Genomic DNA, 21,832 nt, shown 5'->3' on the forward strand with positions numbered 1-21,832 from the left:
TAAAGCAGGCATGATTTGAGAGGATATAGAATTTATTGACTATAAAAATAAACCCATCTCAATAGAAACCAAGAGATCCCTTTAAACTTCCAGGTACCTGTAGGCCCTCCCACCCTAACCCCATTAAAAATACCAATTTGTATACACAATGCCCAGGGAGGACTAACAAGATGCGAAGCACCCAAACACGGCAGATACTCAGCTGAAGGGGTGACAACTGGGTCGGGTGAGACGTTTCTTGGAGGAGTCCACTGGGTTCGAGCTCCCAGATGCTGGACCAGAGGCTGCCATCAGAGCCCCGAGCGTGTGACTGGCCGGAGGGTCTACTCCTGCAACGCGTCCTCCAGCTGCTTCACCATCCAGTCGTACTTCTGTTCCTTAAGCACGTGACTGAACCGACGCATGGCTAGAGGGTCCACATGGGAACAGAGAGGAAGCAAAGGCTTTGTAGGTTTTCAGGTGGGTCCCAGATGTACCAGGTCATAGTGGACCATCAGAGCCCGTATCAGGCACGCCGAACTTCAGCCCTCCCTCCTTTGGGATGGATTCCCAAGTCAATCTGTTATGCCTCTACTGTTTTTTTTTTTGTTGTTTTTTGTTTTTTTTTTTTTTTTGAGTGGGGGTACTGGAATTGAACTTGGGGGCACTCGACCACTGAGCTACATTCCCTGCCCTACTTTGTATTTTAAAGACAGGGTCTCAGTTGCTCAGTGCCTCCCTTTTGCTCAAGCTGGCTTTGAACTAGCGATCCTCCTGCCTCAGTTTCCCGAGCCACTGGGATTATAGGCGTGTGCCACTGTGCCCGGCTATGAGGTTCTTTTTGAACTTTATTGCCATATCATTAGCCTGCCAGAAATCGCAGGGTCTCATATTCTGCCCTGCAGGGTCCCTGGAACCTGGCCCTACTTGCCTCTTAAGTCTTCAGTCCGCTTTCCACAGTAGACCAAGAGGCATTATCACCACGTGAGGTCCCATGACTCACTGCTATATCCCTAGCGGTGGAACAGTGCCTGGCATGTAACAGGTTGTCATAATTGTTCCAATGTCGTGTTCTCCACCACGTAGCCCCCGAGACTCCCACAGTCACCCGTCTGTCTCCCCTTTGTACTGCCAGTTCCATGAGGGAGGAGTACCACTCCTTATTAGCTTATGGTCCCAACGCCTTGCCCAATGGCAGTGCGAGACAGACCCAGAAGGTGTAATGAATGAATAGATTGGTGCTCTAGGCACAGATCTCTTCCTGCTTACAAAGGAGCATAATTAGAAATGACCATGGAAACAGGAGGCCTGAAGCTAGTGGCTGCTAAAGGAAAAATGAAACAGAAGGGGAAGATTCGGGAACTGAGCGAGAGAACAGCTGAAGAGCGTCTCTCAAGGATGCCAGGGCTGGGAGTCCCCCACTCACCCAGTTTTAGTCGAAGGGGGTTTTCTGCAAAGATGACACGGAACCAGCCGGGCTCCTTGCACATGTAGGATTTGCCGCAGGACAGCATCAGCTTGTTGTCCAGGAAGCGCCGATGGAGGATCAGCTCTTCCTCAAATGTGCACGGTGCCAGGTACTAGCAAGGGCAGAGGACAGAGCTGAGCCGGAGACGCCCCTGGCAGGTCAGCCCGCCCAAGAACCCCCGTCTTCATTCCGGAGCTCACCGACCGCAAGTCGACCCAGACATAGAGGCCGGAGCCGCGTTCGAGAAAGGGAATCTTCAAGGCCCTCAGCTTCTTGGTGATGTACTTGTGAGCTGCCCGGAGCCGGGAGTGATTGGCAGGCAGGTACACTTTGTCAATCCACTCTGGAGGGTGGAGGGAGAAACCTGTCACAGGTCTTATGCAGACACCTGCTGAGAGTTGCTTTCCAAATGTTCTTTGCCTGGGCTTCATGGAAACTATTTCTATCCAAGATGAATTACCTTATATTTGAGCTGTTGGTGTCCACACCCAACATACCCATCTCTTACCAATGGCTCTGGAAGAGACTTCGGGCTTTTCAGTGGTTCAGTAGGAGTGTTCCCTTTGGATTTACACCCCTGAGGTGAGAGGCAGGGTATTCCATGAAGGGGTAGATGCTACTTTCCCCAGCTGGACAATTAGGCGGTTACTCAAAAACTCCCTTGCCTCCTGCTTTGGACCTCACAAAACGGAGGTGAGAGGAGCTCAGGGATGCTTTGAGCCCACTTCTCAGCATTAGCAGCACAAAGAACCAACAGAGCTTTGAAAAGCCCCGATGCCTATGTTTTTATACCTCTAGATCATCTGAATCAGAATCCTTCAGGGAGGTAGCCCATACATCAATATTTAAGTATTTAAGCTCCAAGATCATTTCCAAGTACATCCAAGGTTGAGAAACAGTGTTCAGGGGGCTGGGATCTGGTCTCTGTCAAATATCAAAGATCCTGATTCTGTGTAGGGAAGCCTCCAGCTGGATTTCTCTATTTTCCCCGTCTAAAGCTCAATGCAAATGGTTTTCTAACCCTACTACTCTAAGGACATTTGTGTGGCTCGTTACATTGTAGGCATTGATTTAAGTCTTCTAGTCTGGCATCTGTTTCCATTACAGGCAATTAAAGAAAGGGGGTCTCTTCTAAGCTTGGGCCAGGGCACTAAAGAGGGATGCTCCTGAGACACTCCCTTGAGGTCCAGGGGAACAGTGAATCTGGGGGCCCAGATCTAAGCACGCCAACTGGCCCAAATGGCCATTCTCCTCTGGCTACCTTGGAAAATGAGATTAACTGTATTGGAAGAGTGGGAGTGTTCCTTTGTAATCTGAGATAAGCAGGACCCTGGGAAGGGATCACAGACATTCACATAAAGACTGAGCCGTGGGTAAGCCTGGGACAATGAACAGGGTGTGGTGTGTGGGGGGCATGTCGGAGTCCCCCCGCCCCCCGCAGAGTCCAGAACTCCCCAGGGCCAGGAGGTCCGACCAAGAGGCTGCCCTGGGGTGGAGCTCGGTACCTCTGTCCTGGAGCAGTCGACACAACTTGTACTGGGTGACGCCAGAGATACTGTGGAGGTAGCCAAAGGCACTCACAGCAGAGGCCACCTCTCTGTTGTGGGTGTACAGAGCACCAAAGCGGAAACCAGAGATGCCAAAGTCCTAGAGGAAGAGAAGCAGGGGAAGGAACGTCTGGTTTGTTTGCCTTTTATTCCTGAATCCCCTTCCTTCCAGACCCAAAGATGGGCAGCTGGGGCTTACCTTGCTGGTTCCCCAGATCACATGAGTCCTTTTGGGGTCAGGCAAACTGGAGAAGAAATGGAAAAAAAAAAAAAAAAATCAAGATTATAAGTATTTGACTTGGGGGTCTATGAGTAGAATGGGGAAAGTAGACTCGAGGTTCTTTCTAGATAATAGGGCCCAAGGGCTCCAAGTTCAAGAAACAATTGCCCCAGTTAAGCCAGAAAGTCAACAGATGAACCAGCCCAAGTGCCCACTGAGTGAAGTCCAGTACCCACAGCCCAACTAGGACTCTTCTGCACCTGGTTCAAAGCCACGTGCTGGCTTGGCTCTCCAGACATGGGCTGCCCGTTATTTCTAGAACATGCTTGCCTGTTTCTTATTGTCCCACCTTGGGTAAAGCTGTTCCTTCTACCACGCACGCCCTTCTCTTGCTTTGTTGTTATCCTGTCCCCAAGGTCAAATACTACCCTTAAGAAATTTCTGCTCTTGGTCTATTTTTTCCTTGTGTTCTACTTCCCAGGACCTTCTGTGGGACTAAGTTGAGGGCAAGGTAGAAAGTATGATGTAAAAGGTCAAGAGAGCTTATATGCAAAATGGCATTTGAACTAGAGGATACTGGGGCGGGAAGGCGACACATTGGTCATATTAACAACCCACTTCTTAGGACACATCCAGTTAAGCAGATGTCTCATAAACTCACCCTGAAAAGCAGGCACCTTGTTCCTAACCCAGCCGAGACAAACTTACCTTTCTATGCTCAGAACACTGTGGAACGTGATGGATTCGTCAAACACAGACAGCATGTAAATCTCATCTATGATCACGTGTAGATTATGCCTATAGTTGGGTGAAGAGGAAGAACAAGATCTAGCTTCTCACTGTAATCCTAACTCATTTTCGTTGATGTCCTTCTCTGGATACAGCTCAGATGGTCCTATGACCCCAGCAGCCCATCCCAGCCTCCCGTGGGGCACAGTAAGGTCCCCTCATACCTGGCTTAGGGGTACTGAGAGGGAGTAAGACCCAAAAGACACATGAGAACATCTTATCTAACCTTTCAACCATTAAGCAGAGATCAGCGTCTTTGGTCTTGCCAAAGACAATGGGGTCAAGTGATCATGGGCTGAAACCGGGTCCCAGAGTGTTTTTATCTGTAGCATCTGGTGTTTCCAGCCAGGGTCTGGATCAAGTAGTGGTACCTACTCGGCCGTGGGCACCTGTGCACCATCTTGTCTGCTCTCCCAACAATGCTCTGACAGTGAGTGGCCATGACCATTTCACAGATGAAAAGGTTTAAAGACGCAGCGTCAGTTCCTCCAAGCAGTAGTACGAGCTGGTATCTAAACTCAGCATTGAGGAGTTTGGCCCACAACTCTTGCTTTCTTTTCCCTGTCCCTATGTCCTGTCACCAATTGGCCTGGTTAGTCCTGAAGTATGAAAAAAGTCCACACGTTCTAAGAAACAGAAGATTATCTGCCTTAACTCATAGGGTGATTTCAGAAGTCTGGGGAGAGCAGGTGTTGATGTGTTCTTGGGGGGGGCATGAAAATTCTCCAGAGAGAAGCTTCGTCTCACAAGGACTGAGAGCCCTTGGCACCTCAGTCCAAGTAATGCGGGAAACAGATGCCTCTGCTGTAATGAATAGAAAAGCAGCAACACTACACTATGACCACTACACAGGTGTCCATACACGGGAAAAGTCTAGAAAGGAAAGACGAAAGTGTCGGAAATGGTAAGCATGTGGGCGCCTCAGCCTCCATTCCAATCTCAAGGGTCATATATGTTCTTCTTTGAACAATGCGCACCAAGAATATTTAGGTGAATTACTTCTGCTTTCCTGACTATGGGCGACAAGAACCCCTTCCGGGGACACCAAGGGATGGAACCCATACCTTGTGGCAAATTCCAGATATTCCATCAGCGAGTCTCGGGAGTAGACGTCACCCAGAGGATTCTGAGGGTTGGTGAGCACAAGGCCTCTGACCTTTTTTTCCTAAGAAGGACCCAAACATAATGGAGGGAATACAAGTCCTTCATAGCTACCCCAAATTTGGCCAAGGATCCTTTATGGGCATCAAGGTTTGATCTTAAGTGTGCCCTAAAGCCCAGGTTCTAAAGGCTTGGCAGTCAACCTGTGGTGCTCTTGGAAGGTGGTGGAACCTTCTGATGTGTGGCCTAGTGGCAGGAAGTTAGATTGTTGGGTTTGCCCTTAAAGGCGATATTCATATCCTGGTCTCCTCCTGACTCTCTTTGCTTCCTGGTCACCATGAGGTAAACAGATTTCCTCCACCACACACCCCTGCCATGATGTTCTGCCTTGCCACAGGGCCAAAGAGTGGGGCCAAGTGACCGTGGAGTGAAATCGAGCCAAAATAAATCCTGCCTCCTTTATGTTATCTCTTGGATATCTTCTCACTGTGAGAAAAATCTGACGACAGATCAGGACGTTCAACCTAGGACACCTAATAAAGCTGAGACGGGATCTTGAAGCCACAATTACCGAACTGCCTGCAGAGTGGGAGAAGCAGCAGCTCTGGGGCTGCCTTGAGCAGGACTCCCAGCTACTGTGGGGACATTTGGAGGTCTCTTCTAACTAGAGCTCACCAGGTCTTGGTGAGCGGGTTGTAGCAGAGCCTCTGTTCTCAACCCTTTCCATACCAAGCTGTGGTCCCCGGAAATATGGTTCCTTCCTTACCTTCTGCCTAGCTTCAAGCAGGGCTTTCTCCAACTTGTCCACAGTGAGCTGGAAAGGCTGGGTGTTGTCATCAGTTATCTGGAAGAAAGCCACCACTGAGCAATGCCCACGGAAAGCTTCTGGGTCTGGACTCCGCATCCCCAAGAACCACTGCAACGTGGCTTCTTCACCCCCATTTCTCCAACCCTCCCCACCATCACGGACGAGTGCAGAGTAAGGTCCCCTATGCTTCCCAAGTGCCCCAGAACCAGCCGGTGCCATGGGCTGAACCGTGAAGGGCCCACTCTGACCTCACTTTCCAGGTGGACGGGAATCAGCTCAACTTTCGCGTACAGGCGGGAGCTGAAGGCGAAGCCACCGTAGAAGGGAGCGGGGACCAGAAAGGCCTCTGGAAGCACAGGAAGACAAAGGTCAGTCCAGGCTCTTTCTGCCAGCCTGCCAGGCCCCCAGGCTGACAGCAAAGCCACCTACACAAGACATCACTTTGGCAGTCCCTTCTATCTGGGGGTTGATGTTCTTGGGCTCCGGCTTCATTTAAAAAAAACGGGGGTGGGTGGTAATTAGGGATTGAACCCAGGGGTGCTTAACTACTTAGTAACATTCCAGTCCCTTTTCATTTTTTGAGACAGGGCCTCACTAAGTTGCTAAGGCTGGCTTTGAACTCGTGATCCTCCTGCTTAGCCTCTCGAGTTTCTGGGATTGCAGGCATATGCCACCACACCCAGAGAAATTTACCCACTCTTACAGACGTAATTTGGAGAAGAAAACTCTACTTTACCACCCAAAAGGAAACTAGACCAGGAGAAGAGGAAGGGTCATTGTTGTGAATGGCTCAGAATCGGGGACATGGGTCATGTTGGGTCGACTAGCAGATGGACACTGGTCATCAGGAAAGTTTGTGTGCTCCAGGCCAAACACTGGAGGCCAAGTCCATGCAAGAAGGGCTCCTGTCATTTGGACCTGCCTGTGACCTCTTCCGTTCTTTTCTTCCCATCCATTTGGCCTCGATGAGCTAACCAAGGACCCAAGCCTTTCATCTTGGACACTTCCTTGTATGTAACCAGAGCTCGTTGATACCTGAGCCTTTTGCTTGGGCAGTGCTAAAAGGGAGACTGAGAACAGACCTCTCAGCTTTATGTGGTCCAGAAATAATTGGCGCTTTCTGAGGAGGTGGGGGATCTATAAAGTCTAAGCCCGTTATCAGGGCTCCCTGTATTACTTGAGTCCAGCTATGAGCATAATGATTTGGCAGCCATTGTCAACATTCCCAAGGTGTCCCTCCTTGGGGACTGTTGTGTTTCTTTTCCATATTAAATGAGGAATCCAAATCCCTTGCTTCCCCAGAAATAATAACAGCCAACGTAGAAGTGCCAGCTCTTTGGGGGAAGTACCTCACATCAAGCTGCTCTTCCTCCTTAAGCCCTAGTGCCTGACTTTTCCTGCCCATGTGCCAGTATTTCACCGAGAGGGAAGCAGAGCCCACCGACTCACCACCTGGATCGCAGAGAACCATGGCCAGGGCAGAGAAGATGGAACAGCAGCCGTTTAAAACCACCACCTGAAGACAGAGGGAAAAAAAGCAGTACCTGTTTAAGAAGGTGAAGATGTGGCCACGCCATCTCCCACCCGCTAAAGGGACAGGCACCAGGAGCCTCCTCAGCTGGGATCCATTGGCCTTTACTCTGCCCTGGCCGTCTCCACTGGTTCTCCCTGTATTCCCCAGATAATGCAGAGGATCCCCCAAGAATGCAGCCCCCCCCCCAGGCTGACTCACATTTTCTGGATCGAGGCGAGTGGGCGCCTTGCAGTAATAGGTCAGGAACCAAGCCACTTCTTCCCGCAGGCTGTGGACAGACCCAGGGACGCCTTCCTCATTCAGGGTCTACATGTCAGACTCTCTCAATGGACACAGTGTCCAACCTGAAAGGGATCTTTACCACCCAGTCCAACCTCATCCTATAGGGTTCTAGACCAAGGCCATCAGCCCTCCCCCAGGTCATAGTGGGCGAGGGTTGGGCTTTTGAATTATGAGGCGAGGCTAGTGGACACACCAGGCTGCTTCTGCTGAGGTTTTTCTCTGGGCATTTCCTGGAAGCTGTTATCAGAGAACTATGAAGACAGCCAACCGTAAATATGGTGCCTCGAATCCCTCCCTGGGTGAGGACAGTGCCGTGGACGGGAGACTCTGGGTGTGGAGGTCACTTACAACGGCTGGCCTCTCCAGTCGGGGTATTGCAGCAGGTCCTTCTCAATGCAGTTCATGTCATTCCGACACAGCTGTTGACAAGCAGAGCATGGAGCAGCCCAGCAGGGAAGCCCAGGAGGCCTCGGCCTGCTCCAGTCTGCACGCGAGCGTGCGCTGCGCACTTCCGTGGCCTCGCAGGAGAGGGGTGGGGATAAATGCTGCACGCTCCTTGGTGAACGCAGGCCCCATCTTGGCACACCGTGCCACACCATCCCCACCCCACAGCTCCCGACTCTGGACAGTCAGCGAGGCCAGGAGCTGGGTGTGCCGTTCTGGAAGCCCTCGGTCCACTCCCTTTCCCTGCATTCTACTCATCACCCACATGAGACTGAGGAACGTGCTAGAAGGCTGGGCCTTGAAGGGCGAGTCCCAGCTCAGCCTGGAACACGACTTACCCTTTGGGTCATCAGGTCGGTGCAGAGCTTGTTCTCACTGATACCAAGGTTAAGAAAGCCCTGGAGGTGGAAGGAATCCGAGGTCAGCCCTCCTACTCTGAGGACCCCTGCAGACATGCTCACGTCTCAGATGAGCTCAAAGGGAAGATTCAGCTGCCCCTTGAGGCAACTCAGTCCATGTTTGACAACTTTAAGTGTCAGACCTTTCCAAGAACCCCAAATCTTACAGCCTACAAATGTCCCCCTTTAGAGCCACAGAGATAATTGTATTATTCTCCATCTACCAGTCATTGAGTTACCACGTGCCAGCTGCTGGACTAAGTGCTTCGTGTGAGTGGCCTTAACTTCTGAGAAGAGGGTGTTAAGTGATCCCCAAGGAAAAGTGAAGGCGAGAAAAGTTGAACCATCTACCAGCCGTGTGCACTTGCGTGACAGGCAGCCTGCCTGCCCCAGGGCCTGGACCCTGAACCCCATGGGCCCCTACTGTCCCCACCTCTGCTCTTACAGGTCAGGACATCTCCAGGAGATGCAGCCCTTCACAGAACAATGGAGACACCCAATTCAACCCCTCAGAAAGCAGATGGCCACTGTCCACACCTCCCCGAGATGGGAACAGAAGGGGAAAGCGTGGCTAGTGCCGTCCTCACCACTGGCTGGAGAGAGGCTGTGACCTCCTTTGTTGGAGGCCTTCTGTCTCCACCCTCAGAGTGACATCTTCACACCCCTGTCCACTTGCCATGGCACTCACTGGCCCTACCACTGCCACAGGGCCTTCCTTCCCGGCCGCTCCAAGCCCTTCCTGCTGTGAGGCCCTCACGCACGCTGCTCCTTCCTGGGAGACCACCCCAACACGGCTGGCTGGCTCAGCCACTGAGACGCTTTCCCAGGCCACCTGAACCGAGCCCTCAGGGCTCTGGGAAACATCCACGTCCATTTCCCTGCTGGCCGAGAACATCACCACCAGGCCACCTTCCCTCACGGTAGGTTCACTCCCACTGTGACCAGAGAGACTGACCGGCTCCTAGTAGCTAAGTGCTGGGGTTTAGGGAAAGACCGTGGGTGGAGGGGCCCAGCCCCCAGCTCTCCAGCCGTCTGGGGCACGCCCGCTCGTTAGCCTTGCTGTGAGAGGCAGCAGGGCCCACGGCGCGGAGCGAGGGCGAGAGGGCAGACAACGTCGTCAGGACGGGGACTCTCGCGCTGTCCCCGTTCTTACCAAAGGGTTCTTCTCCTCGTGGTATTTGTCTCGTTGGTAGGCATTATAGTCCTGGAAGTGTGACTGGTAAAACACAGAGATGTCAACCCCACGGTTGGACAGCACGTGAGTGACAAACGAAGCTTCAAAATCGCTTTGTCGAGCTGGCCGGTCAGGTTGCCTAGAGGCCTCCTGGGCTTCCCTGGCCCTCTGCCCATCACGTCTAGAGTTCCGGGAAAGGAGAGGCTCCTCAAGCTTCTGGTCAACGGTGGCCTCAGACCACAGGAGGCTGATTATCTGGCACATGGTGTGGTTTATGACGTCCTCCTGCTCGCAGATAACTTGAATGTGCTTTTCTTCTTCCAATGACAGGCCCTGCCGTCGCCTGGTTGTCAACCGCGTGAAGTGATCCCCCACGATCTGCTGCAAGTTCAGCATCATCTCCAGCAGATGAACGGAGATCTCCCTGTCTCCGAGGCCCGCGTCGCTTGTCTGGTCACAAGGTGTGGGGGCAGCATCTGACGGGTCACTCATGTTCCAGGGAGTTTTGCTGTCCTCAGAAGGCTGACTGGAACCTACGAGAAAGAGGGCAAGCACTGAAGCAGTCTCCCTGCCTCGGGTCCAGGCCCGGTGGGCACCGAACTTCTCCATCTCAAGCTCGTCACTGGATCTTCCTACCTCTGCCTCGGTTTCGGGCTTAGAGTGGTTCAGGAAGTCACCTGCTCATTCAAGGCCAATGCCTAAGTGGCCAAGCAGACACTCGTGCACCTCACTCAAGTGGCATTTGAATGTGTCTGGGGAAGAGCCTTAGGGCCCATTGAGGAAAGCAGGCACTGAACAGGAGCACCCAGTGTTCCGTCCTGTGCTTCAAGCAGAGCCTGCTTTATCAGGATCGAGAGAGCAAAAACAGATTCTGCCATCTAAAAACAATAAAGGCTGAGGATGTGGCTCAGTGGCAGAGCGCTCGCCTGGCATGTGTGAGGCCCTGGATTCCACCCCCAGCAGCAAAAAACAAAAAACACACACACAAAAAAAACTCAGTAAATCACTCTGCTAAAACAGAGGTCAGTAGGGTATTGCCTGATGGCCAAATCTGGCCTGTCACCTGTTTCTGTAGTTAAAGTTTTATTGGGACACACCGTGTCTGTTGATTTGTGTATTGATTATGGCTGCCTTTGCAAATGACAGAGTTGAACAGTCATGAGAGGCCACAGATCTTCAACTAGTTACCATCTGGTACTTGACAGAAAAGGTTTGCCAACCCCTGCTCTGGAAATTCAGCCCTTCTTTTGCCCGTTTCCCCCAAAGGCTGCCAGACCAGATACCCAGTCCTTCCATGATATCTTGTGTGGCTTCCTGGAAATGTCTTCAACCTACTCGCTGGGAAGCTGCCTTAGCGATGGCCCCTGTGGAACTATCACTAGTGACCAGAGCCTAGGAGGATGCTTCTCAAACTCTAAGTCCACCAGAATCACCGAGAGGCCCTGTCAGACCACAGAGGGTGAAGCTAAACCACTGGACTTTGGTTCAGTACGTGTGGGGTCAGACCTGAGAGTCCTCATCTCCAACAAGTTCCCCAGACTATACTTGGAAAATATCTGACTGTTCAAATTGATATTATTTCTAAAAACATGAAAAATATACAGGTTATCAAAAAATACACCTTCTTATAGCTTCAAAGAAGCAATAAATTAGATCATACGAACCTAGAAGGTAAGGCAACTTGAGGCCAATGGCTGCCTTTAATTCTTTCAGACAATGTCCGTATCACCAGATACCAAGACCCCTGTTACCAAAAATCTAGACTTATGCCCCCTTCCACCAAATGCTGCAATTCCAAGTTTCTTTTTCTAACATCCCTCCCATGGTTACAAAACCTTATTGCTGCTTCTGCAGATTTATGGCACCAGCACTTCAAAGTACTAAATGCTCGAGATGTTCCCATGGCAACCTGCACGTTTCCTCCGCGATGCTCAATATCATTACTTGTTCAGTATCTGCCCAGATCAGCCTCAGCGTCGTATCCTTAGCACAGTGCCTGGCACACAGGCGACAGACACAGTTAATGAGCAGGAGCAGCACAGCCAGGCAGTGAAGAGAGGAGCCCAGAACGAGGACCTGGGCCATGGCAGATGGAACAACGGCTGCTGAAGCCACAGGACAAGCTGTGCCAAGTCTCATGGTGCCAACCCTGGCAACAGTGGTACAAAGAACTTTGTTCACCAGCAAGGGGACACACTGTGAAGCATCTGAACTACTGAGTGTCTACGCCTAGACGAACCCTTTGTTCCATAAGCAAAGGTATCAAGCTGGCCAGAACTCCCTCTCCCACAGGAAGGGGTTACCTCGGTGGGGCTCCCAACTCTGGAGAGAGGCAAGCTCATGTCCTTGAGGATTTCTGGATAGCATGGAGAGGTACTCCAGGGGCCAGGTGGGCTCCCTTGGCTTAACGTTCCAGGGGTAGCGTTCATCCCTGAACCTGAAGAGACTAGTATGAAGGGCCAAGATGGCGGCAGCCCCACAACAGGGAGGAGTTTATCAACACCCTGTGCCTCGGCCTTCACCCAGGCCCAGACTCCCATATTAAGCATCTTCATCCTGCATCACTTCAATTACAAAATCAAAGACAAGACAGTTCTTTGGGCAGCTCTTTAGCATCAGCCTGGCCTGCCCATGAGCCCAGGAGGTAAGCATTTATTCCAGTTCAGGGGCTCTCATGGGAGTACTTGCCATCACCAAGGCCCCACTAACCTGTCCCATCTCCCCAGCCCTCGGCCAGGGAGCCCAGCTACACAGGAAAGGGCAATCGGGATAGAACAGGGAAGCTGGAGGCCAATATGGCCCGAGGAGGGAGGGTATTTAAAGCAGTTAGAAAGAGAACTTCTCAAACAGGATGACGGAGCAGGAAATGGGGGTCACAGTAGGTAACTCAAAGACATGTATTTTCCTGGTAAAATATGTTTTCTGGAAAAGAAGCGAGTATCGGCGAGGCCAGGAGGAAGTCGAAGTTGGACCTCTGCCCAAACTTGCCTTTTCTATAGGAAAAGTAAAAGCCAGAGTCAGAAAGTCAAGGGTTGGATGCTTCTCTATTTCTTCTCTAGCAGAAGCTAGAGGGGAAATAAGGGATTTTTAAAAAGGTGGGTTTCATGGAATAGAAGGGAGAACAGGGGTGTAGAGAAAGGGGATTGAGGGACTGGAGCTGGGGTGGGAAGGGAGAGGAGGGGAGCTACAGAAAGAAATCGACCCAGCTCTGCCAGGTGCATGTAGGACCATCACAGCGAATTCCACTCTCATGCATAACCAAAACCATAATGAGCCCATTAAACAAATTAACAAGGGAACGCCAAGGTGGAGGAAGGAGATGGGGAGGGGAGGCGAGGCGCGGTGCTGGGACTGGAATGGAGCAGTGATGAATGTGAGAATGAGTCCCGGGACTACGTGTGATTGTAATGCAGTAACAAGGGCCGATCACGAGTGACGCTGTTCCGCAAAGGCCATGGTGCCCCCTGACGTTTAGCCCTCATTTGCCTCTACTGGGGTGCACGACCCTCCCCTCCCACCTTCTCGCCATTCCTTGGTTTCCATATTCCACGGCCTCCCGGGGTCTGCCTCCCAGTCGGCACTCAGGGCCTCCATGGCAGCTGGCAGCAGTGCCTCGGGATGCCATCGGCTGCTGCCCTCTGCCCAGCGCTGAGGGACAGGCCTTGACCTGCAGAAGCTGGGAGGAGGTAAACACGGGTGGGAGCAGGCTGGCCTCCTGCTCCTTACGTGCCAGCGTGAGGCTCTGGTCTAGAACCCTCCAGGCATTACCCGAGTTAATTTCCCAAACGGCTCTGCTTGGAAGGTACCACCAGTGGCCTCACTGTGCAGACGAGAAACCAGAGACTCAGGAGAACCAGATGGATCGCCGGAGCCGCCCCGAGTGATGGGGGGCTCCACGCCAGCCCCGCTGGGCGGGACCCTAGTGCCCTCTAGGTCACCCCGCAGGCCTCTTCCTGGACCAGTGCACAGGCCTCACCCCCTGGGGAACAGAGCCTGGGCCCCAGGCCACGCTTGGTCTGAAGCCCCTCACGGCCCAGCCCAAGGCCTGAGCCCCCCGGCCGCCTGCGCTTACCGTGGCTCTTTGCCAACCTGAAATCCTTCCTCTGGTCGAGAGTCTCTGCCAGGTCAGGGCTGGGACCCGCCGCGGCCCTCCTCTCACTAAGCTTATCTCAAGCTTTGCCCTGGCAGCTCTGCTTTTAAGCACAAGGTGGCCTCGAGGGTAATAATAAGATCCATCTTCCCTTGGGGCCCCTCCCCAGGGAATCCTTATTACCTCAATGCCTTTCCTTGCTCCGTTACAGAGACGTGGCTGAGCAAAGAACCACGTCCGCAAGCCATGGTTCTCCAACTTGCGGGGTGTTAGAATCACCTGGAGATCTCATAAAACACCAGGCCAGGCCCTCTGAAGGAGGGCAGGGCGCAGGCCTGTGTGCTTTACCCAAGTCACCAGGTGACTCTCACTTAGCAGCCACTGAGACCGGCTGGAGCAGGGGAAACCCAATTACTATGCAAATGAGCTGCTAATTGTTCCGTTTCTGGGATGGCCATGATTTGAGAGCCGGTGGAAGTGAGTTAACCCAAGGCAGGAAGGACAACCTGACCAGGGAGGAGGGACATTCTCAGGCGGGCTGGGTCCCCGCCCCCAGGCCCACCTGCATGTGTGTGGCCTTGGCAAGGTGACCCAGCCCTTCCGATTTCCCCTTTCTCCTTGTTAAAGATGAAGGTGATGAAATCTACCTCCTGGAAGGGGAGGTGAGACCCGGGGTGGGGGGCTGTGCATACGCTAAGGTACAGGGCAGGTGGGACCGACTGCCACATAGGGGATGTGTGGCGGGGTGTCGTTGTGCCCTCAGGTCCTGGTCTGCTTTTCCTGAGGGCCCACAACTGCAGCAAAGCCAAAAGCAACCTGTGGCCCCAGGATACCCTGCTGTGTGACTGTCCTCAAAAAAAAATTTATTTTTCTCCAGCACTGGAGACCGATCCCAGGGTCCTGCACATGCTAAGCAAGCTACATCCCCAGTCCTGCTCTTCCATTTTATTTTGAGACTGGGTCTCGCTAAATTGCCCAGACTGGCCTCAAACTTGCAGACCTCCTGCCTCAGCCTCCTAGGTAGCCGGGAATACAGGTGTGCACCATGGTGCTTAGATATTCTCAAACTTTTAAAGGGTGCTTATTTAAAATCCAAATGCCTGAGCGCCACTACGTTATTCCAGGTCAGGTCTACAGTTGAGCCCAGGAACCTGCATTTTAAAATAAACACAGCAGATGATTCTGGACCCTCTTGGAGACACTTGGGGGAGCGTGAGCTGTGGGCAGGCGCTTTCTGCCCTGGCAGCCCAGCTCTTCTGTCATCTGTTCATCTCCCGTCTCTGTCACCTGTTCGAACATTCATTGGAATGTGCACCTCATTCATTAAAAAATACAACTGAAAACCGTCCACTGAGCATCCTTAGGTATCAAGCACTGTGTTAGACCCTGGGATTATCAAAATGAAAGAAAGTTTTCTAAATTCAAGGAGCTGCAGAAAAAGCTTTCTAGAGTCCAATCACATCTTTCCTTGGCATGAGATGCTTCAGTGGTTCCCCTACAGAGGTAGCAGTTCACATACCCCCAGGGACACGATGTGTAACACACAGAACTGACTCAAGATGAAGGGGAGGACTGAGGAGGACATGGGCTAAAGGCAGCGGCCACACCTCCTGCACGCACCTCCTAAACGCATTCAGATTAAAAACCAAAAAAGGGGCTGGGTGCCTGGCACACCCCAGTAATCCCAGCAACACAGGAGGCTGAGGCAGGAGGATCGCAAGATTGAGGCCAGGCTGGGCAACTTAGTGAGATCCTGTCTCAACATACAAAGGGCTGGATGGAGCTTGGAAGAGCTCACTGGGTTCAATCCTCAGTACTGGAAAAAAAAAACAAAAACATAGCCTTGCTCTTTGTCCTCCCCAACCCTCCTCCCAGCCTCCACAGCCCCAAGCATTGAACCTGGTGTGACTCCCCGTGACAGGCAGGCTGGGGGTCTCTCCGATGCTGGAAAGCCAGTCCGCAGCCCCCACCCACTCCTCAGCCTCCCCGTCTCCCAGTCTCCCCTCCCTGTCGCCTCTCCCAGGACCCTTCCTCCTGACTCCTCGGGCAGATGCGGGACCCATGCCTGGAGCCCCATGTTCTTTGCTCTTGCCTGGCCCAGGTCACACCAGGCAGGAGCTTCAGGGTCTCAGCTCTCCCCGGGGTCCACCGCCCGGACTGCCCTGCCCCAGACACCTGCCTGGCTCCCTCCCTCCCTCCCCTCCTTCCAGTCTTTGCCCAGATCTCACCTTCTCCCAGAGGACCACAGTCACCACCACTGAATTCTGCGACCTGCTCCGCACCCCGGCCTCCCCTCCAAGTGCATTATCTGACTTACACACTATGTCACTGTTTGCGTCCAGTGTCCCTCTCTAGAAAAGCAGCAGCAGGAGGACAGGGGTCTTCGATTGTTTTGTTTACTGATGTTCATACAAAGAAGGCCAGCTGGTCAAAGAGGAGCTTGGTAAGTGCTGTAGTTTGGACCTGAAATGTCCCCAAAGGCCCATGTGTTATTAAAGGTGATGCTGAGGATGTGGAAGATCTTAGGAGGTGGAGCCTAGTGGGAGGTCTTAGGTCACCAGGGTGCTTAGTGTGCCTCAAAGCCGGTGTGGGCCCCGCCCCTTCTGCCCTCCCTGCTTCTTGACTATCAGGAAGTGAGGGCCTTCCTCCACCTGGGCTCCCACCCTGAGGCCCTGCCTCCCACAGGCCCAAAGCCAGGAAGCCAGCCTCCCATGGGCACAGGCCTCTGACTCTGGGAGCCAAAATAACCTTTTTCTCCCTATAAAGCTGATTATCTCAGGGATTGTGAGAGTAACAGAAAGTCGATTAACAACGTTTGTGCATGAATGGACAAATGAACGCGTAGATGGAGACCTGGGCGGATGGGTGAATACCAGGGTTACCTGCCTACAGTCTGGGTCCCTTAGGATCTGGAAGCTTCCCCGGTCCACTGCCTGCCATAGTTCTAAGTCACCGCGGGGCTCTTGGTGAACGTGTGCGAACACTCATCTGTCACCAACACTGATTAGCGACTAACGATGACAATGAGGGAATCGCCCAATTGGAGGCACCTGGTGAACGTTGTCAGGAGACTGATTTCCGCAGCGGATCGCCCTCCTTTTCCACCGCCTGCCGCTGGGAGCCTCCCTCAGACCACAGAGCTGTAAGGTGGACTGACCAGGAGGGGTCGCTAAACCCTTATTTTCTTGCCCGGGTGGAAAAAGGGGAGACCACGGAGCAGATGCAGAGAAGCAGGGTAAGAGGAATGCGGGAAGGTCCGGGCGATGGCGGTCGCCCTTCCCTTGGTAGAGGGCTGGGACACAGTAGGACCCCAGCGTGCCGGGTACCGCGGAGAGCGCGCAACCCCTTGACTCCTGCGCCCCTGGTGGCTCTTGGGACCTCCGTTCTGCAGACCCGACCTGGGCGAGGCCTGGCTGAGCCGACGTCTCACAGCTGGAAAACATCCGGGATGGGTCTGGAACGCGGACTCGGATTGGGCAAAACTGCGGTTTGCTCCCCCCGCCCCGCCCCCTGTGTGGCATCTCTGCGTCCAAGGCGAGCAGGATCCCGAGTCCAGCGCCTGCTTGGCCTGAGTCACATGGCCGTGGGTTCTAAGGTGGACGGAGGCGGTGGGAGGTGGAGCCTGAGTAAGTGGCCACTGGCCCCCCAGGAACCTGCTCCAAGGGAGCCTGGCAGGCGCGAGGCTAAGGCAGGTGGAAAGAGACCGCGCACGATCCTCTCGGCGCACCCCAGGGAAGGGCAGCCATGCAGCTGAGGCCCAGACAGATGGGGCCTCCCTGAGAGGACCAGGCCGGTCCACACTTGCAGGATGGACCCTCTGCTTGGATGGGGCCCAGCGTCCCACGTTAAAGCCTCCTCACCATTCAGTGAGGAAAGTGCCCCGCCTGCTTTAGAGGGCCAAACTGAGGCCAAGTGAGTGCTACTCGCTTGGGGTGGACACAGGCCCATCTGAAGCCAGGCCAAGAATGTCCTCTTCCCAGATTCCTGGGGCACAGTGATGGTCCCCTAATAATTTCACTAGGGCTGCCTGGTCTCTAGGTTATGTGAGGTGATCTGGAGTGGAGAGCCTGAAGAGGAATGTCACAGTGTCAGTCACCCAGCTGGTTGCAGCCTGGTCACCAGCTGGGAAACAGTCTTCCTTAAACCCCTTGCCTTGAGGCCTGTTCTGCAAAGGTGCTGAAAGCCCCCGCCCACCACAGCCCCTGCCAAGCTCTGGCTGTTCCAAGCAGTCCTGGGAGTGGCTCGCCTAGGTGTCCTCAGACCTCAACATTCAGACCAGACCAGCCCGGGTCACAAAGACCCTGAAGAGAAGGACTAACCTTTTGCTGTATTTATTCCTCCTCTTAGCCAATGGGGGCTGAGCATACAGTAGGTGCCAAATAGTTGCTTTTGTTTACTCGTTTACTGTTTACATGAGAAAACAGGTCCACAAAACAGTTCTCTGTTTCCAGGGAATTTTTTTACCCAATCTGAAAACGACATCTGTGTCCTGTTGGACAACAGAGAGGAGAGAATTTGCATTATTCATCCATTCAATAAATATTTATTGAGTAATTGCCATGTGCTAGACACTGTTCTAGGTGCTGGCAATACAGAAGGTGGCAAACAGGAGCAGTCCTCCTGCAATTTACCTTCTAAAGCAGGTGTCAGCATATATAAATAAATAGAACTTAACTGGACAGGCGCTGAGGAGAAAACTTGAGTTGGTAGGCAGTTGAGAGCAAGAGAGGGTGCTATTTAGATAGATATTGAGGCAAAGACCCACAGGAAGTGAAGAAGCAGCCCACATGGATTGCTAGGGGAAGTGTTTAGGCAGAGGCGTGGCACATGCAAAGGTCCTGAGGTATAAGTATGTATTTGTTGTATTTGAGGAATGGAATTGGAAAGATTTTGAAACGTTGATGAAGACTTTGCCTTTTATTCTGAGCATGGTGAAAAGACAGCACAGGTCTCCTGGATTGTCAAACTAGTTCCTAACTGTCTTGTGGAACTGGCAGTTAGGATACCCAGGGTTGAGATAGTCCCTGGCTTGGATCCACTTGTTCTCACTGCTGAGAGGAGAGTGTCTTTGCTGTAAAGACATTGGGACTCTCAATCCCCAGGGCAATAATAGTCTCAACCAAGGGCCACCTGGAGCTATTGTGAGAGTTGTTCCAGAAACCTCTTCTCTGCTGGCCCAGTCTCTGGGGTGGACCAGGAATAAACACTGCTCACTAAGACCCACTGTCCTAGCAGGACTGTGGATGGGTCTCAGGGGGTCAGCGGAACGGGTCTGCGCCTCCTCCTTCCTGCCCCTCCCACCGCCCCACCCTGGACGCCTCTTTTCTCGGGCTCCTCCATCTCTTTCTTTGCCTGGATTGATTTTGCTGGCAGCCTCTCCCTCCCTTCCAGCACTTAGCAGGCTGCCAGGATCCAATACCTCTTCAAATATGAATAAGCCCTTCTCCCTGCCGCGCCTGCGGCTCAGCCCATCGGCTTCACTGGCTCTTCCTATTTGCGTCCCCCAGGGTCTTCCTGCTCCGGCTATCAAAGAAGAGTCTGTGGCAGTCACCCCTTCTCCCCCCACCAGGGCTTGGTGTGCTGCTTGGATACAAAGAAAAGGGTTTTGTTTCATTTCCCACTGATGCCATCCGCTCCTGTCACCCACACGTCAAAGCCAAGGGGCGCCCTTCAAGAACCCTGTGCTGGCAGAGAGACCAAGTGAGCCCAGCGCTGGGCTGGGGTGGGGCAGCAGGGACCAGCAGCCATAGGTGACTGGGGACCTTGGTTCCCTGCGGGGACAGGTGGCCGTCTGGCTTTAGTGGGCACTGAACCCATCTGTGGGTCGTCTGGGCCTCTTTGCCAAGATTCCTTGAGCTGGTTCTGTCTCCATGGCTCCGATGCGGTTTGCTGTGGTCTAACATGGAGTTGTCAAGGGGGTGGAGGGTTCAAAGCCCAAGTTCAAGTCCCAGCTCAGTGGCTTACAAATCGTGAGCCTGCAGGCAAGCTGCTAAGCGCCTCTGTAGTCACGTTCCTGCCTGCAAGGTGGGGCTCAGGAGCGGGTGCTGAACGAGAGCGAGAGCGGCCGTCCTGCCACCCCAACCGTTCCTCCCCCTGCCCCGGGAGCTTCTGTTCTTTCAGTGATGTTTCCTTGAGCCGCACAGGAGCTCTCGCCAGGCTTCCGAGACTGAAGCCCTGGCAGGGAACATTCCAGAAGAACTCGGGCTCCTCCTTTCACCGCCTCACCACACCTCCACCACACAGTGCCCGGAGGAGCCCCTGACTGATGGGGAGGTGAGAGTGTCCAGGGACCTTTGCTCCCAAGTCCCCTGGAGTCTTCGAGACCCCCTGGGAAGCTTCTCTGCAGGAGGCCACCTCTGACCTCTTAGGCTCTGTCCACCTGGGTCTCCCCCAGACCCAGGGGCCGTGATGTGGTCTCTACGGCTCCCTTCTTCCTAGGAATTCTTGGGCAGGGACAGCGCCCATGGTCCCCTAGGCCCCCGCTCTCACCCACTCTGCTGTGTTCTCCTGCGACCCCCAGAACCTTTCAGAGAGCAATGTGGGGTGCCCGGCCGCTGTTTGTGGGCACGTTTGCTGAGGTATGTGGGGCTCCACTGAGCACTGAGCACAGTCAGCACCGGGCCCCACGCCCAGGGGCAGCCTGTTATATTGGTGGTCACAGCGAATTGCGTCTTCTGGTGCTCACGCCCTTGCACCTTGACTCTGACCTTGGCCAGGGGACTTGCTGTGGTCAAGCGGACACTCACAAGCAGACCTTGCTAAGAGCAGGCGTTGTCCTGGAATGTCCTACCAGCCAGCCCCCAGGCTGCAAAGCTCACACGAGACTCGGAGTGGCGATGGGACCTGGGAGGGACAGAGAGGAGGGAGGCACCTACCCATTCCAGCCCCAGTGGAGGGCCCGTCCAATTGCAGCCAGGTGACGGCCGGTCACGGAGCAGAAGCACGTGAGGCAGAACCACCCAGCAGAGCCCCCTTGGCTGACCGTTGTGAGAAACGAGATGTCACTGTCTGAGCCATTAAGTTTGGGGCTGCTCTGTCGCACAGCTAGAGAAAATGGAAGCATGTAATTCCCATTCTGCAGATGTGGAGTCTGAGGTGCAGAGGTCGCCGGCGACCTTGGCTCAGCGTGGCGGCTGTGAACCTGCACCCCTTAGACCTGCTGCTGGAGGCAGGGAGCTTAACCGGCTGACAGCCCCAGCCACTGTCCTGGGTCCACGGTGGCTGTCTCGCTGAGGCCCGCGATTAGCACAGCGGGCGCAGCACAGCGTGGCCTCAGGGACCCAGCGCCTGACTGAACCTTTCCAGGAGTCCTCGCAGTGCAGGACTCTTGGGACACCAGCCCCTCTCTCTCCCGTGGGGCCTAAGCCTCTCCTGCCCCCTCGGCTCCCTCCCTCTGCTCCACAGGGGTGTCCTCCAGCAGAACCATGGCATGTCTGACCCGCCCCGCGGGACAGCCACACTCCAGCCCAGGTGTCTGTCCTCTGTTCCCCTCTAGACACTTTTCCTCCCAGGAAAAACCAGCACCTTCAAACATCACTCCCATCCAGACTTCAGAAGTCCTAAGGCCACAGGAAAGGAAAACTCCCAGAACAGGAAGAGCAAGACACAGGGTCCTCCACGGACAGCTGGCTGCTGCCACGCAGGAGCCTCAGAGGAAAGAGTGGCAGCCAGCGGCCACGCCCACCTTTGTTCCTTTGCCCCAAGCACTCGAGGGCTCACCACAACCTCTCAAGCACCCTAGACAGGACGGTGCTTCCTAGTCGCAGGTGAGGACTCCGGGAGGTGGACAGCTCTCCCTGCGTCCCACAGCCGCCATGGGACAGTGCCGATGTCAAACCAGAGGGAAGTCCAGTGGCAGGTTCTCTGCAAACCCCAGGTGTGAATCCCCGCCCTGCCAGGGTTCTAAGCTCTGAGCATCGGTTTCCCCATACATCAAATTGGGACGCTCGCCATCTCTTCCTCCCAGGGCCAGTGTGGACCTGGAGCTCACACCTCCAG

At 53.8% G+C, this 21,832-nt stretch overlaps 1 protein-coding gene across 1 annotated transcript; it reads right to left on the reverse strand.

Annotated features, from left to right (window-relative positions):
• Positions 1-323: 323 nt before the first annotated feature.
• Positions 324-10,353, reverse strand: Accsl (1-aminocyclopropane-1-carboxylate synthase homolog (inactive) like). Its single transcript, XM_047517910.1, has 14 exons — positions 9,724-10,353; positions 8,511-8,570; positions 8,077-8,147; positions 7,645-7,714; positions 7,362-7,428; positions 6,161-6,258; positions 5,871-5,948; positions 5,068-5,168; positions 3,923-4,012; positions 3,194-3,239; positions 2,953-3,094; positions 1,648-1,790; positions 1,406-1,559; positions 324-406 (listed from the first exon to the last, which is right to left on the reverse strand). The coding sequence occupies exons 1-14, from the start codon at positions 10,351-10,353 to the stop codon at positions 324-326; spliced, it is 1,833 nt and encodes a 610-aa protein (XP_047373866.1).
• Positions 10,354-21,832: the final 11,479 nt, after the last annotated feature.

Source organism: Sciurus carolinensis, chromosome 11 (assembly GCF_902686445.1).
Source record: "Sciurus carolinensis chromosome 11, mSciCar1.2, whole genome shotgun sequence".
Taxonomy (NCBI): Eukaryota; Metazoa; Chordata; class Mammalia; order Rodentia; family Sciuridae; genus Sciurus; species Sciurus carolinensis.

Bases quoted from the DNA above. Each gene is read 5' to 3' on its own strand.
- Accsl (XM_047517910.1), bottom strand. From the start codon at position 10,353: ATGGAGAAGTTCGGTGCCCACCGGGCCTGGACCCGAGGCAGGGAGACT. The intron at 5,169-5,870 runs GTAAGGAAGGAA...GGTCCTTCTTAG, and splicing joins TGCTTGAAGCTAGGCAGAAG to GAAAAAAAGGTCAGAGGCCT. The intron at 3,095-3,193 runs GTAAGCCCCAGC...CTCTTCCTCTAG, and splicing joins TGATCTGGGGAACCAGCAAG to GACTTTGGCATCTCTGGTTT.